Genomic DNA, 16156 nt, shown 5'->3' on the forward strand with positions numbered 1-16156 from the left:
GTTTGGTGCCCAGATTTCTTGTCGAATTACAGCAGTCCATCTCGCTCTCCTCTTCGGGTCTCTCAGAATACGGTAGAACTTCAAGTCTTTCCGTCTATCTTCTCTGTTACTGCAACCAACCGCCACACACGCCTTCACCATTTTGATTATTAATGTTAACGAGCAGAAAAACACGCCGTAATGGGAGGCATGTACGTAGCGGTAATGTGTAAACACGACGAGCTGACGGACAATATGGCGGCTCCAGTCAGGGGGGCGGAGTTGTGACGTCATGTGATTGGGGTCTATACACAGGCGGCAATCTAGTCCACCAATTGGATGACGCGCTGGCACACCGGGTGCACCAATAAGAACCTCGCGTTGATGTGTCAATCACGGTGCCGCCGCCAGACCCCGGTGACGCTACAATATTCTGACAGAATAGCCAACGACATCGTGCATTAAGAGAGACAATAGCTAATTAATATGCTCACTCGCCACCCTGTGGTCTGGGGTGTGAATTGGAAACTGTCAAAATGACGGACGGACTTCAGTTTTTCCGTCATCGTTTTAAAAATCCGGTCAACGATGGAAAATATTCGGTTAACGCGACCCCTGCAGGTCCTGGAGTGGCCTCGCCAGTCACCAGATCTCAACCCCATAGAAAATCTGTGGAGAGAGTTGAAAGTCAGTGCTGCCCAACGACAGCCTCAAAACATCACTGCTCTAGAGGAGATCTGCATGGAGGAATGGGCCAAAATACCAGCAATAGTGTGTGTAAAGCTTGTGAAGAATTAGAGAAAACGTCTGGCATTCGTTATAGCCAACAAAGGGTACATAACAAAGTATTGAGACGAACTTTTGGTATTGGCCAAATACTTATTTTCCACCATGATTTGCAAATAAATTCTTTAAAAATCAAACAATGTGATTTTTTTTTTTTCTCCACATTCTGTCTCTCATGGTTGAGGTTTACCCATGTTGACAATTACAGGCCTCTCTAATATTTTCAAGTGGGAGAACTTTCACAATAAGTGGTTGACTAAATACTTATTCGCCCCACTGTATCTGTCTGTAAACCAATATCAGATTATTAATGGCATTTTGAACATGTTTTTTACACTCTATATTGGATGAAGTTAAACATTTAATTTTGTGTTTAATCTTATTTCATGTTGTGCGTTGTTAAATTATCAGTTCCAAATAAATATGTAATTCTAAGCATTCAGAATTTTAAAAAAAATCTGAGCAGTGATTGGCAAAATAATTTTTTTAAATATGAAAAAAATATATATTTGGAATAATTGGCATATACAGACGGATGAACGGACGGACCGACAAACAGAAAAAAAAAAAATATATATATATACCGGTATATATATATATATATATATATATATATATATATATATATATATATATATATATATATATATATATATATATATACACAGGGCCCTCCATAATTATTGGCACCCCTGAAAAAGATGTGTTTTTTAGATTCTAATATATATATTTTTTACTTCAAATAATTTGGGACCTTAATGGAAAAAAAAGAAAAATCCAACCTTCAATACAAGTGCATTCATTCAGTGGGGAAAAAAATCCCACATCAAGAAAAAATTATTTGACATAAAATAATGTGTGTCACAATTATTAGCACCCCTGGTGTTAATACTTTGTACAACCCCCTTTTGCCAACAAAACAAGGTCTGGGGACTGAGATGCCCATGGGAGGAGCTTGATTTTGTGTCTATTGAACCATTTCTGTGTAGATTTGGCCATATGTTTAGGGTCATTGTTTTGCTGAAAGACCCAGTGACGACCCATCTTCAGCTTTCGGGCAGAGGGCAACAGATTTTGATTTAAAATGTCCTGGTATTTCAAAGCATTCATGATGCCATGCACCCTAACAAGGTTCCAAGGGCCTTTGGAGGCGAAATAGCCCCTACAACACAGGTGTCAAACAGATTCCAGAAAGGGCCTAGTGGGGTCAGGTTTGCTTTCAAACCAATGAAGAGGACACCTTTTCACCAATTAGATCTTTTACATGTTTAATCAGTTAAACTTTGTCAGGTGCTGCTTGTTTCAGCAGGAAGTTCATTGGTTAAAATCTCTGCGCGTTATCGGTTGGAACAAAATCCAGCACCCACTAGGCCCTTTCTGGAATCGGTTTGACACCTGTGCCTTACAGCATCGCTGACCCACCCCGATACTTCACAGTGGGTATGAGGTGCTTTTCAGCATGCGCATCTTTCGTGGCACGCCAGACCCACTTAGAGTGTTTGTTGCCAAAAAGCTCAATCTTGGTCTCACACAAAAATACACACGGTCCCAGTTGCCAAAAAGCTCAATCTTGGTCTCACACAAAATTACACACGGTCCCAGGCTTCAACTGGGACCGTGTGCTTTGGTCAGGACATTTTAAATCAAAATCTGTTGCTCTCTGGCCGAAAGCTGAAGGTGGGTCATCACTGGGTATCTCAGCAAGACAATGAGTCAATGACCCTAAACATATGGCCAAATCTACACAGAAATGGTTCACCAGACACAAAATCAAACTCCTCCCATGGCCATCTCAGTCCCCAGACCTTGTTTTGTTAGCAAAAGCGGGTTGTACAAAGTATTAACACCAGGGGTGCTAATAATTGTGATACACATTATTTGATGTCAAATAATTTTTTCTTTATGTGGGATTTTTTCCCCCACTGAATGAATGCACTTGTATTGAAGGTTGGATTTTTCTTTTTTCCATTAAGGTCCCATATTATTTGAATTAAAAAATATATACAGTGGGGAGAACAAGTATTTGATACTCACAATGGGAAAACCCATTGGCAGTGTATCAAATACTTGTTCTCCCCACTCAGTATATTAGAATCTAAAAAACACATCTTTTTCAGGGGTGCCAATAATTATGGAGGGCACTGTATATAGACAAAATGATCTTTATTCCGGAATCTCACAGTGGGTCCATAGCACACACACCAACAAAATTAAGGAGCACCTTTAAAAATATATATTACTGGTTTGATTGAAAATCTGTACATAATCTAGCCTCCAAATGCTTTGACTAGCTACACTTTCAGTTCCTCTTGGATAAGTTTCCATATTACCATGCATTTATTATTTACGTTCCCCTGGCGCTTCCGTAGGAAAATAAAAGGAAATCCATTGGCCGACTGATAAAGAATAGCACCGCAACCTCCACTGAACTCTTTTGTATTTCCCATTCATCGCCTGCTGCTGGTGCGGATGTAATTGCAACCCAGGTGCAGAATATTTCTCAATGTGTAAAAGTTGTCCCTCACACAGTGCAAGTGGCATGTGTGCAATGTTCCAGGAACAATTCCTTTTGTAATGTGCAAAATGATATCTCTGCCGTGCGACCATCTCAATTACAGGGGAACAGATTGTTTTACACGATGGGACTTGCTTCCAAGATCACAACCATAGTGCTGCTTGCTAACGATGAGCAATGGGACAAATAGCAGAGTTCTTTTTTTTTTTTTTTATATGTTTCATTTAATAATATATAAAAAAGCATGAAACGTCCTTGGAACATGAAATTTTATTTTAATACAACCTCTTCAGAAACTTTCACAACATTTAAAGTATTAGCGCTTAAACAAAATCAAGTGCTCAGTGTCAGTTTTTGCATTGTAAGCCCTTTTAAAAATCCTCCATGTCACAACAGGATGCAGACTTCAGTTTACTCAGCAATGATGAAGATATATATAAAGGTTGATGAACACTAACAAATGGAGAAATAAAACTTTGTTAAAAACTAATTACCACAAAATTTATTTTCTCCATTTCAACATCCCCCAATAATAATGGGAAAATAACTGACTGAACTATATGTAATGCATCATTCCTTTCTTGAATATAAAAGGGATTTGATGTTATACCCTGTTGTATTAAGTTTTTTTTTTCCCATGTGTATTTCACAATTTCAAGTTATAAAAATGTCCTTGGCTAGATAAATGTCTTGGTGAAAAGTTCCTTAGTTCAGAACATGGTCAGAGCATAGTAAATTGGATCAACATTTCACATTTCGAGAAAGAAAATAATACCACTGCGGGCAAGACCCTGCGATTTCATATCAATTCAGCGGTCAGCGTAAATGTTAACATCAATCTCGTGCCCTGGGTGGCTGGTAATACTGTTGTGTTGGTCTTGTGCGCCTTGGCTGTCCATCTCCACCTCGGCGAAACTCAAGGGAACTGTCATAATAACCATCATCTTCTTCCTGACAACATACATTTAAAAGAGTTGAAGATTGATCTGGTTCCCGACCAAAATTAGTTACCTATATTTTAGAAGGACAGTCCAACTCAATCTCCCACGAATAGAGAGAAAACAATATTTCAGATTTGTTGTGTTTTCCAATTTTAATATAACAGTAAACTGTAATTTTCACTTTCATTATTTTCCCCTTACCAATATGTCCCCAGTAATAGGCTTGAGGTTATGGAGAAGGATCTCTTCGCAGTTTCCATAATCACTAAACACGACCACAGCTGTAGAGCCTGATGGATGCACGGCATCTATTCTGGCATGGTAGAACTTTTTCCACATGTCAAAACAAGTTAAAGTGACAGTTAATGCTAAATGTACTGATACAGTCTTACACGCGCGCACGCACACAAACACACACTTATTTGTGGATATTTTCAAAATATATCTTTAAATATCTGCAAAGGAACCATGATTGGAAGATATTTTTGTTTTGTTTTGGTCTTTTAATACTAATACTACTAACACAAATTGTCTGCAGGATATAAAGAATGAAGTTTATTTGTAACATTCAGTACATTGTATGGGTTTAACGGTACACTAAAATGTCATTTTGGTTAGGTTCCGTTAAAGTGCTTTGTTGGGGTAATTTTCAAGACAAAAAAGCAGGTGAAAAATATTCAAGATTACAAAAGTGGTATCCATTGAAACATTTAATCCACAGGTGTCAAACAGATTCCAGAAAGGGCCTAGTGGGTGCAGGTTTGCTTTCCAACCAATGAAGAGGACACCTTTTCACCAATTAGATCTTTTACATGTGTAATCAGTTAAACTTTGTCAGGTGCTGCTTGTTTCAGCAGGAAGTTCATTGGTTAAACTCTCTGCGCGTTATCGGTTGGAACAAAATCCAGCACCCACTAGGCCCTTTCTGGAATCGGTTTGACACCTGTGATTTAATCTAATAAATTTGCGATTTTGTAAATTATTTATTGTGATTAATCACTTTTTTTTGTTTTTTATATCCCAACAAATTTGTTCCAATTTATTTATTTATTCTTATGTCAATACTTTTTTAATTCAGGGATTGACTGAGTAAAATACAAATCTGAATATCTGTTAAAATTTAATAAACATATTTATCTGGTTTTCATAAAAAAAAAATAAAAAAACAGTAAAAATAAATAAATACATACATAAAAATATCCATGGGCAAATAGAAAACAGAGTAGCAAAGCATAAACTGCCCTTGTATGACTTTTTTCCCCATAAAAATATTCTTTCAAAGTTATTAAAAAAAAAAAAAAAACAACAACAATCAGACATAAAATTCAAATCTTCTTTCATCAAGCTATATATTTTAATGTACCCTGTCCTATTCGCACATAAAAGTTTTGAATGTGCCTCACAAACAGCTTAAGCAAATTTCTCCATGTTTACCGTAGATGACGTGTGGCAGCATAACCGGGGTATGTGTTTGCTTGGAACACAAATCATGATTAAAATCTTAATTAAGTAAGTTAATTTTTTGACGAGTTTTTCTTTTTGTGATATATTAATCTTAATGCGTTAAAGTCCTTACTTAAAATACTTTTATTTTCACAATGCAAACAATGGTACTTGTGCAAATGAAAAATAGCGACCCATTTGGGTGACATTTCAAATAAATTATAAATAAACAAGCAAACCTTTAAACTTTGGAGTCGGATATTCATGCTTAAACAAGTAAGATTAATTTATCCACATGTGAACTGAACCGAACATGCAAAAAGAAACTGTTCAATAAATCCTCATGAACCATTTCAACCCTAGTATATTGTCTGCATCTATTTCTGATCTTCTAATGAATGGAACATACAAAGATACATACCTTACTGTCTTCCCAGTACAGAGCAAGGCACTGATCTCCAGGTTTCCATGTCTGATTGTCATTAGTACTTTTCACTGTTATTCGAGGACCTTTGCCTTGCCCAGACTTTCTTTTGGGACCAGGATTAATGTAAACGTTCCTTTTAGGAGGCTGTTCCCTCTGGACAGGACCAGGTTTATTAGTTGGCTTGATTGGCCCAGTTCTTATGGGCAACGCAACTCCATTTTGGAAATTAGAGGGAGGCGCAGTCAAGAATTGTGAATTCTGTAACAATTGTACTTCACAGGAATTTCCTAAACTTCCCCCACTCGAGCTTGTTGGCACACTTTCTCGTTGATGACCTAAGTAGTCAGGTCGATCAGATTTTCCCTTTCTCCTGAAGCTGTTTGGGTTGGAGTTAGGAATTATGACATTTCCTGAAGGATTCTTTTTAGGTGAGGGAGCATTATCCTTTGCCCCTCTCCGGAGAAATGGTCCAGCCATATTTCCATCATCACCATTTCTTGACCGCTGTGGAAATGACCTGACTGATTCTGTTTGCTGCCGAGTTTCATTGGAATGAGTAAACGGTGGTGTGAAGGAAGAGCTATTAATATGCTCGTCATTAGTCTCTTTCCTGTCTTTCGTTTGTTGGTCTGCTATTCCTTGTGATGACTTATCCTGGCCTCTATAGTCCTCAATTGATGAAGTTTGTGGGATCATACAGTTTGAGAAGGGCTCCTGTCCAGGTTTGGGAAAGTCTGTCTCCCTGTGGAAGCGGGGTGGCCTGTCATTCTTTTTTTGCCTGTGATCAGAATGTGAGGAGAACCTGATGTGAGAGGCATCTTTGGAGTAATGGTCTGAGCCATGCCAATTATCTTTATTTTCATTTCTATTGGCAGTCTGGCTCTTTGGCTCTAAAACACACAAAAAAATACAGAAATGAATGCAAACAAAATAAAACATACAAAAGAAGAATACATCGGTGTGTGTTCTGGTAAAATGATTGCGTTAAAATCAGCATTTCCATGGTAAATCCTAACAGGGTTATTAATTTACTATATCGACTGAACAGATTAACAAAATAGTTAATAATTCACACAATTTAATAGTCTTTGCCAACCAGTGAAGAATTTAGAGATTTGAGACCAGGATTATCACACAAATTTACCCACCATCAATTGAGAAAACACCCATCTTGGATTCCAGGAAGTCAAAAAGTGTACTTGGTCCAGAGGGCCTCCCTCCAGCCTCCTCCTCACCATCATTTCTGAACCGTCCCCGTCCCCTTCCTCTGCCTGAAAAACAGCCCCGAAATTCCCAAAATATTATTTAGTTATTTCAGTGCAATGAAATATACAGCCAGGTTATTAAATATTGGGACAGTGACACAACACCATGCACTGGATAAGAATGAAAACAAACAGAATTGGAGATGTCCCAAATCCTATCACGCGACCCGAAATTGGGTCGATTGGGCCATTTTTCAGAGGATAGGGATCGGGTAAAAAGGATCGGGTTTTTATTTTTTAAAAAAATATATATATATATAGTGGTACCTCTACATACAAAGTTGATTCGTTCCAGGACCTTGTTTGTAAATTGAAATAGTCGTATGTCGAGCAGAATTTTCCCATAAGAATACATTATAATTCCATTAATTCTTTCCACAGTCCGAAAACCTAGAACAAATCCTTAAAGGGATCCTCGATCTTAAAGACATGTAGGCTCTCTTGTACTAAATTATGTTGTTAGAAACACATAAAATTTTAAATCAATGGCAATATTTTATAATATTTAGCACATATTTTGACCGATAGTAGGCACCATGTTTTGCGGGCTCGGAGTGATGACATAATTGAAACGTTTCTAATTGTGTACAACAATTGTGTATTGTTGCCAAAACTCGCGAAGTAAAATGCCACGATGTGCTGCTTTTGGATGCAATTTCCAGTCAAATGGAAACAAGGAGAGTGATGTGACTCTCCACAGATTTCCTGTTGACAAGAAGAGGAGAAAGGTTTGGGAAAATGCCTGTAGATTGACAAAACTGACAAAACCAAAAGACCCAAGGCTTTGTTCTCGCCATTTATCTCCTACCGCATTCGAGGTTTTTAGCCGACGACAACTTATGAAAGAGCTCATCGGACCGGCTGGATATAAGCGGAGACTAAAATCAAATGCTGTTCCAACTATTTTCCCCTCACAAGAAGCCTCAACAAGCTCGGATAGTGAGTGAAATGCGCACAATAAAGCGCCAAAGACAAGAAAATGCTGGCCGCTCTCTTAAGCAGGCAAGCCACTGTCACTACAGTGGTAGGCGAACCTTCTGGCGTACCGCTAGTCACAGAGGAAGCTAATAATTCACCTCTACTGTCAGTTCATCAGGCAGTTAGTGTGTCTGTTCAGTATTCACCTAATATGAGTGATGCTGCCACTCAAACTGATCCATACACATCCGATGCAGCGATACAGTGGCCAGCTGATGCGCGCCGAGCACTTAATATAGACCACCCTTACGTAGCTAAACGTAAGTTGGATGTACAAGACATGGAGGGAACTCGATCCACATGACGAATTTAATAAGGACAGTCAGCCACGACACCACTCCGATCCTGACTATCACACGTGTGCATTAATAGTTTTATTACCTTCAGCGAAAGTTTATAATATCAATAGTCATGAAAATAAAAATGCACGAAAGGTGTGTTCAAACTTTTGGCCTGTACTGAATGTAAAGCACAGGACAGCTCTGGATGCTAACAATCTACATAATTATATTGGAATAAGTTTGATCACGCAATAGCTCACCTTGAAGGTGTTAACAAAAACCGGAGTTCTCAACACCATACGCTCTCTCGCCCCATTGTCATTGAGACGCACTTGCTGCAAGTACATCAACAGTTTTGCCCAACTCTTGTCTTATCAGGTATTTCCTGCTCTGCATTTTGCCTTTGTTGCTCATCTGGTGAACGACCGACAGTGCTGTCATCTCTTCACTTTTCCGCTCTGGTTCAAATTGGAAGGGCAGAACCGACGACATTTTGGGGTACCTAACGAGTGACACACTGGAAATTCGGCAGCGGCCCCGGTGACTTAAGAATGGCGACCAATCACTGAAAATAATTGTACAAATTTTATTAAAATGAAAACATTAAGAGGGGTATTAATATCAAATTATTATAACACATAGTAACATTTATCTTTTAAGAACTACTTGTCTTTAAGATCGAGGAGCCCTTTAATAAATACTGTCGGTACTATTACAAATGGCAATAAAACATAGCAAAACAAATAAATTATAAATAAAAATTGAAATATTGTAATGATAATTGCTGTAATAAGGTAACGAATCGGGTTCTAATGTGGCAGACGTGTTTTGCATGCTGTATCTGAACACACCACATGGCTGACATGGCAGCGTGAGAAAGGTACAGCTGAAATTTTACTTTCACTTTTAATGTTTTGTTGTTTGCCTCAACTGTGACGGACAGTGGGTATGTTGTGTTGCACAAGTTAATAGAATAAATGATTAGAAACCTGACGAAGCTGGCAATTTCTTTGGCGATGTTCCCACAATAATAACTGCCACCTTAACTTATAAAGTCTGGCCAACGGAGGGGGACCGTCAAGATCGTAGACATTTTATGGCCGTATTGTCAAGCCAGTTCACAGATGCGCACACCATGCTCATATGTTTCTATCATTTCCATCTTTATTTCAATGGTAAGCGTCACCTTTTTCACAAGCTGCACTATCCTTGGAACCCGTGTTTTCTCTCACAAGAAAATCAGCTGTGGGTCCGTCTTCTGGCAAAACAAAGAAACTGCAGCACTCTCATAAATCGTCGTATTTCGATTTTCGAGCATGTCTTTGGAAGTCGAAACAAATAGCGATTCAAATTTCAGGTCGGATGTCAAAAAGATCATGTGTCAAAGCCATTGTACCACTGTATATTTTAAATTTTTAGGGCTAAAAGTAAAGTTATCCAGAAATACAATGGCATTGCCAAAAGGAAAAAAACTCCGCAACACTCCCAGAAAAAGTAGAAGAGGAAGTCCTGTAAACAGTACAGTACTGCCACATGTTTGGAACTCAAATAAAAAGAAAAAAACTTTTTTCCCGGTTTCGGCTTGATCCTAACCCTCAAAATCAGGGGACTTGGGTGCAAAAATTGGGACATGCTAAAACAGAATGTGTTTTAACTGCCGAATTTCATCTTTAATTTCAGAGTATATACATTCAAATCAGGGGAATGCTGTATAATTACAACACATTAACTCAAAAGTACTTGGACAACATTAGAAAATCATTAAAGAAATGGTCAAATTTTTAAATACTTTGTTGCAAATCCTATGCAGCAATGGCGATTGTTTTAAGACTGGGAGCGAAGGGAAGCTTCCTCTAAAGCACAGGTGTCAAACAGATTCCAGAAAGGGCCAAGTGGGTGCTGCATTTTGTTCCAACCGATAACCCGCAGAGAGTTTAACCAATGAACTTCCTGCTGAAACAAGCAGCACCTGACAAAGTTTAACTGATTACACATGTAAAAGATATAATTGGTGAAAAGGTGTCCTATTCATTGGTTGGAAAGCAAACCTGCACCCACTGGCCCTTTCTGGAATCGGTTTGACACCTGTGCTCTAAAGTGTAAAAAAAAAAAAGTGATTAAATGTATACTGGTTTGTGTATACAGTGGGGAGAACAAGTATTTGATACACTGCCAATTTTGCTGGTTTTCCCACTTGCAAGCCATGTAGAGGTCCGTAATTTGTATCATAAGTTGTCTTCAACTGTGAGGGACGGAATCAAATACAAAAATCCAGAAAATCACATTGTATAATTTAGTAAGTAACTGCACCTGTTTGAACTTGTTACCTGTATAAAAGACACCTGTTCACATGCTCAAACAAACAAACTCCAACCTCTCCACAATGGCCAAGACCAAAGGACTGTGTAAGGACATCAGGGATAATATAATAGACCTGCACAAGGCTGGAATGGGCTACAGGAAAATAAGCAAGCAGCTTGGTGACAAGGTAACAACTGTTGGAGCGAATATTAGAAAATGGAAGAAGTTCCAGTTGACGGTGAATCTGCCTCGTTCTGGGGCTCCATGCAAGATCTCACCTCTTGGGGCATCACTGATCATGAGGAAGGTGAGGGATCAACCCAGAACTACACGGCAGGACCTGGTCAATGACCTGAAGAGAGCTGGAACCACAGTCTCGAAGAAAACCATCGGAAACACATTACACCCTCATGGATTAAAGTCCTACAGCGCACGCAAGGTCCCGCTGCTGAAGCCAGTGCATGTCCAGACACGTCTGAAGTTGGCCACTAACCATCTGGATGATCCAGAGGAGCAATGGGAGAAGGTCATGTGGTCGGATGAGACCAAAATTTAACTTTTTGGTCTAAACTCGGCTCGTCGTGTTTGGAGGAAAAAGAAGGATGAGTACAACCCCAAGAACACCAACCCAACCGTGAAACATGGAGGAGGAAACATCATTTTTTTGCGACTGCACCGTACCCTGAAGATGGGTCGTGGCTGGGTCTTCCAGCATGACAACGGCCCAAAGCACACAGCCAAGGCAACTAAAGAGTGGCTCTGTAAGAAGCATCTTAAGGTCCTGGAGTGGCCTAGCCAGTCACCAGATCTGAACCCGATAGAAAATCTATGGAGGGAGCTGTAAGTTCGTGTTGCCCGGCAGCAGCCCCGAAACCTGAAGGCTCTGGAGAAGATCTGCATGGAGGAGTGGGCCAAAATCGCTGCTGCAGTGTGTGCAAACCTTGTCAAGCACTACAGGAAATGTTTGGTATCCGTAATAGCAAACAAAGGTTTCTGTACCAAATATTAAGTTCGATTTTTGTGATGTATCAAATACTTATTTCATGCACTTAAATGCAAATTTATTATTTAAAAATCATACACTGTGATTTTGTTTTTTTGTATTAGATTCCATCCCTCACAGTTGAAGAGAACTTATGATATAAATTACAGACCTCTACATGCTTTGCAAGTGGGAAAACCAGCAAAATCGGCAGCGTATCAAATACTTGTTCTCCCCACTGTATGCCATACACCAACTATGCGCTACAACACGCTCAACTTTTGTTCACAATAAGCTTCATATCACTGGTTACGATATCATTTGCGCAGCTTTACAATCCTTTAAACCAGGGGTCCCCAAACTACGGCCCGCGGACCTCCACATTTGTCCGGCCCCCTGAACAATTTTTTTTCTTTTTTTTTACTTGTGTTATTTATTTTCTGGCTTTTTCTGTGAAGAACCTAGAGAGGGTTATTTGGTTATTAATTATTTGAGTAATAGTGTTATTATATTATATTATATTATATTATATTATATTATATTATATTATATTATATTTAGGGCTGTCAAACTATTAAAATTTTTAATCGAGTTGATCACAGCTTAAAAATTAATTAATCGTAATTAATCACAATTCAAACCATCTATAAAATATGACATATTTTTCTGTAAATTATTGTTGGAATGGAAAGATAAGACACAAGACGTATATATACATTCAACATATTGTACATAAGTACTGTATTTGTTTATTATAAAATAAATCAACAAGATAGCATTAACATTATTAACATTCTGTTAAAGCGATCCATGGATAGAAAGACCTGTAGTTCTTAAAAGATAAATGTTAGTACAGGTTATAGAAATTTTATATTACAACCCCTCTTAATTTTTTCGTTTTAATAAAATTTGTAAAATTTTCAAACAAAAAATAAACTAGTAGCTCGCCATTGTTGATGTCAATAATTACACAATGCTCATGGTGCTGAAAGCCATAAAATCAGTCGCACCCAAGCGCCAGCAGAGGGCGACAAAACACCAAAAAAATACAAGTAACAAATGGACATGACACTGTGCTGTCGTTTTAATCTGTTTGAGCGGGGCATGTGCGTTAAATGCGTCAAATATTTTAACGTGATTAATTTAAAAAATTAATTACCGCCCGTTAACGCGATAATTTTGACAGCCCTAGTTATATTTTATTGTATTATATATTTTTTTATTATTATTTGTATTTTATTTACTTTTGTTCCGTTAAGAATCCAGCAAGGGTTATTTGATTGTGGCTTTCTGAAAAACAATAAATGTTTACATTTAGGCACTCCTGCAATCGTCACACTTTTTTTGTTAAAAACTGACCCCGGCCTCTCATCAGAGAAGGGAAAAGTTATGTGGCCCTCACAGGAAAAAGTTTGGGGACCCCTGCTTTAAACAGTGTGGACTGCGCTGAGACTCCTGAGGTGAGAGTACATTGTTGCACTACAGCGAAACGAGCCAAGTCATTGGCTAAAGGCTGTTTTTATCCCTTCCATCGGATGCTCAGTATCTTTGGGGTTCTATAGACAGCGCTCCCAAGGGTTCCCCAAAGACACTGAGCATCCGATGGGCGGGATAAAAACTGCCTTTAGCCAATGACTTGTCTCGTTTCGAACAAGACTACGCAATTTATGCAAGATGATTAGATGATCTGTCTGAGGCTGAATCCCTTTTTAAGTGACAGCAAAATGAGCAAATTCGCGTTGTTTTGGGGGAAACGTCTGTGGTAGCATTTTTCAGTTTTTATTCTGTTATCTTGAGTTGAACTGAAGACTTTCCTAATCATCCTGGTGACACTTTCTTTGTTAAAAACAACAAGCAAAAAAATGTGCTTCTATTTCTTTTTGTAACTGCTTGTGTTTAGAGACTGACTTTTATTGCTCTGCACTTTGCGTCCCTTTCGAGCACCGGGTGCCGCTGAGCTGCCCCTCATTGAAAGACTGCTTTGCAGTCAATCAGTCTCATCCCAGTGGGAATCACCCTGACACTGGGTTTCGTTACTGGTGATGCTCTGCCAGTCGTCTTCTGCAACGGCATTACAGGTAATCCCTGGGTTCAGAACGAGTTCCATTCCTACGCCGGCGACGTAACCTGAATTTCCGCCTAAGTCGGAATTAACCCTTTAAGTACCCCTAACCACCCCCTAAATAAATATCCAACAACATGTATTACATGTCATAGTAATTAAATTAAGGAAAAAAATAGCGGAAAATGGCGGACGAGACACTATTAAACGACAAAGAATGGCGGACGAGAGCCGTGTCGTGAAGTCGAAATCACGGAAGTCGGGAGCGTCGTAACCCGGCGACTGTATATCAAATTAATTGTGAATCACTTGGCTGAATATAAGCAGCATAAATGCCTACACCATTGAGCATCTGATCAGCCAAATGTCCCATTACTTTCGGTAATGCCTCCCACCTTACTAGAAGGGGATGTGACAATTGATTATAATGTCCCCCACATTTTCGCCATCCTCTAATAACTACTGAAAGAGGACTTAAAATCCCCTTTCAAATATAACAGCTATGATACATATAGACAAAGTTTTGGGGGTTAGATATTGATGGTATTATTTTTGTTTAGTGCAGTGTTCTGTGAAGTAATCTGGTAGAGCTGTAGCTACTATGAAAGCGCTGTAATAATAAACTAGAGTTGAGTAAAAACCTTTACCTGCCATTTAAGCAAATTGTGTATAGAAATATGCTTAAATATGCTAAATATTCACAGTGAACAAATTTGGCTGTAGGTACAGTGGGGCAAACACCGGTAAGTATTTAGTCAATCACCAATTGTACAAGTCCTCCTACTTGAAAAGATTAGAGAGGCCTGTAATTGTCAACATGGGTAAACCTCAACCAAGAGAGACAGAATGTGGGGAAAAAAAACAGAATATTACATTGTTTGATTTTTAAAGAATTTAATTCCAAATTACAGAGGAAAATAAGTATTTGGTCACCTACAAAAAAGCAAGATTTCTGGCTGTCAAAGAGGTGTAACTTCTTCTAACGAGGTCTAACGAGGCTCCACTCGTTACCTGTATTAATGGTAGAGCTGGGAATCTTTGGGCACCTAACGATTCGATTACGATTACGATTCAGAGGCTACGATTCGATTATAAAACGATTATTGACGCACCCCCCTCCCTTTTTTTTTTTTTAAATAAAGTTTTGTACATTAGTTCCAAAATTGTTCAAAAATACTCTCAGGCGAAACCAAACTACTATTTCAGTATCAAGTTAACATATAGCAGTAAACAAATATACAAAAATAACATTAAATAAAAAAACTCCAGTCCCCATTCTGTATCAGCAGCTTTAAACTACATTCAATTAATTTAATGTTGTGAATCAACCGTTAAAGTTGTTAAAATTGCTCCCGTTATTCCATAATTTCCCTTTTGTCTACTTTTGACATGTGAAAGTTTTAAAACTATTTTAAAGATAGATTCAAGTCAATATTTTACCGATTTAGGAGTATTTTAGATAAAAAGTTAATTAGGTTTGCTTGGAAGGTTCGCTACAACAGCATTGCAGGGAAGTTTACTGCTTTAAGATGGCGGCCATTTACTAACGCCCGCATCTAGCTTTTTGCAGGTGTGCTGCTACCGCTACCGAGTCTACAATCCATCTAGTCCTATATAAATGATATCTACCGTAACATTATGTAGCTTAGCTGTACTTGTAGCAGCTTTTCGGCAGCAGGCAGGTATGTTGTTGTGTTTTTTTATCTCGTGGCATGAGTTGAGCTAGAGCCGTGAGTTGAGCGTTGGCATTACCCGAGGGGCCGGTTAATGAGAAGCATAATGTTTAGCTACTCCCGCTCCGTTCCGTCCCGAAGCCCGCGCGGCGCGCTGAGTGTGTTGTACTTCCGCTTTACTTGGCATATTTCAATAATCGGAATTTGGATGTTTGTGAATCGTTCTCGAATCTTCCACGGCAGAATCGCGAATAATCTAAGAATCGGAAATTTTGCACACCTCTAATTAATGGCACCTGTTTTAACTCACTATCGGTATAAAAGACACCTGTCCACAACTTCTGTCAGTCACACTGCTAACTCCACTATGGCCAAGACCAAAGAGGTGTCGAAGGACACCAGAGACAAAATTGTAGACCTGCACCAGGCTGGGAAGACTGAATCTGCAATAGGTAAAACGCTTGCTGTAAAGAAATCAACTGTGGGAGCAATTATTAGAAAATGGAAGACACACAAGACCACT

General features: G+C 38.8%; 1 protein-coding gene across 2 annotated transcripts in view; it reads right to left on the bottom strand.

Moving 5' to 3' along the window:
• Positions 1–3536: 3536 nt before the first annotated feature.
• The window catches only part of tdrd3 (tudor domain containing 3), a 35564-nt gene continuing 22944 nt past the window's right edge, over positions 3537–16156 (bottom strand). For both annotated transcript variants that reach the window (XM_057830785.1, XM_057830776.1), the window contains exons 10-13: positions 7240–7362; positions 6086–6981; positions 4423–4548; positions 3537–4231 (exon numbers count right to left, since the gene is read on the bottom strand). In XM_057830785.1, coding sequence (XP_057686768.1) covers positions 4115–4231; positions 4423–4548; positions 6086–6981; positions 7240–7362 — 1262 coding nt within the window. In that variant the 3' untranslated portion in view covers positions 3537–4114. The remainder of the gene's footprint in view (positions 4232–4422; positions 4549–6085; positions 6982–7239; positions 7363–16156) is intronic.

Source organism: Corythoichthys intestinalis, chromosome 1, assembly GCF_030265065.1.
Source record: "Corythoichthys intestinalis isolate RoL2023-P3 chromosome 1, ASM3026506v1, whole genome shotgun sequence".
Taxonomy (NCBI): domain Eukaryota; kingdom Metazoa; phylum Chordata; class Actinopteri; order Syngnathiformes; family Syngnathidae; genus Corythoichthys; species Corythoichthys intestinalis.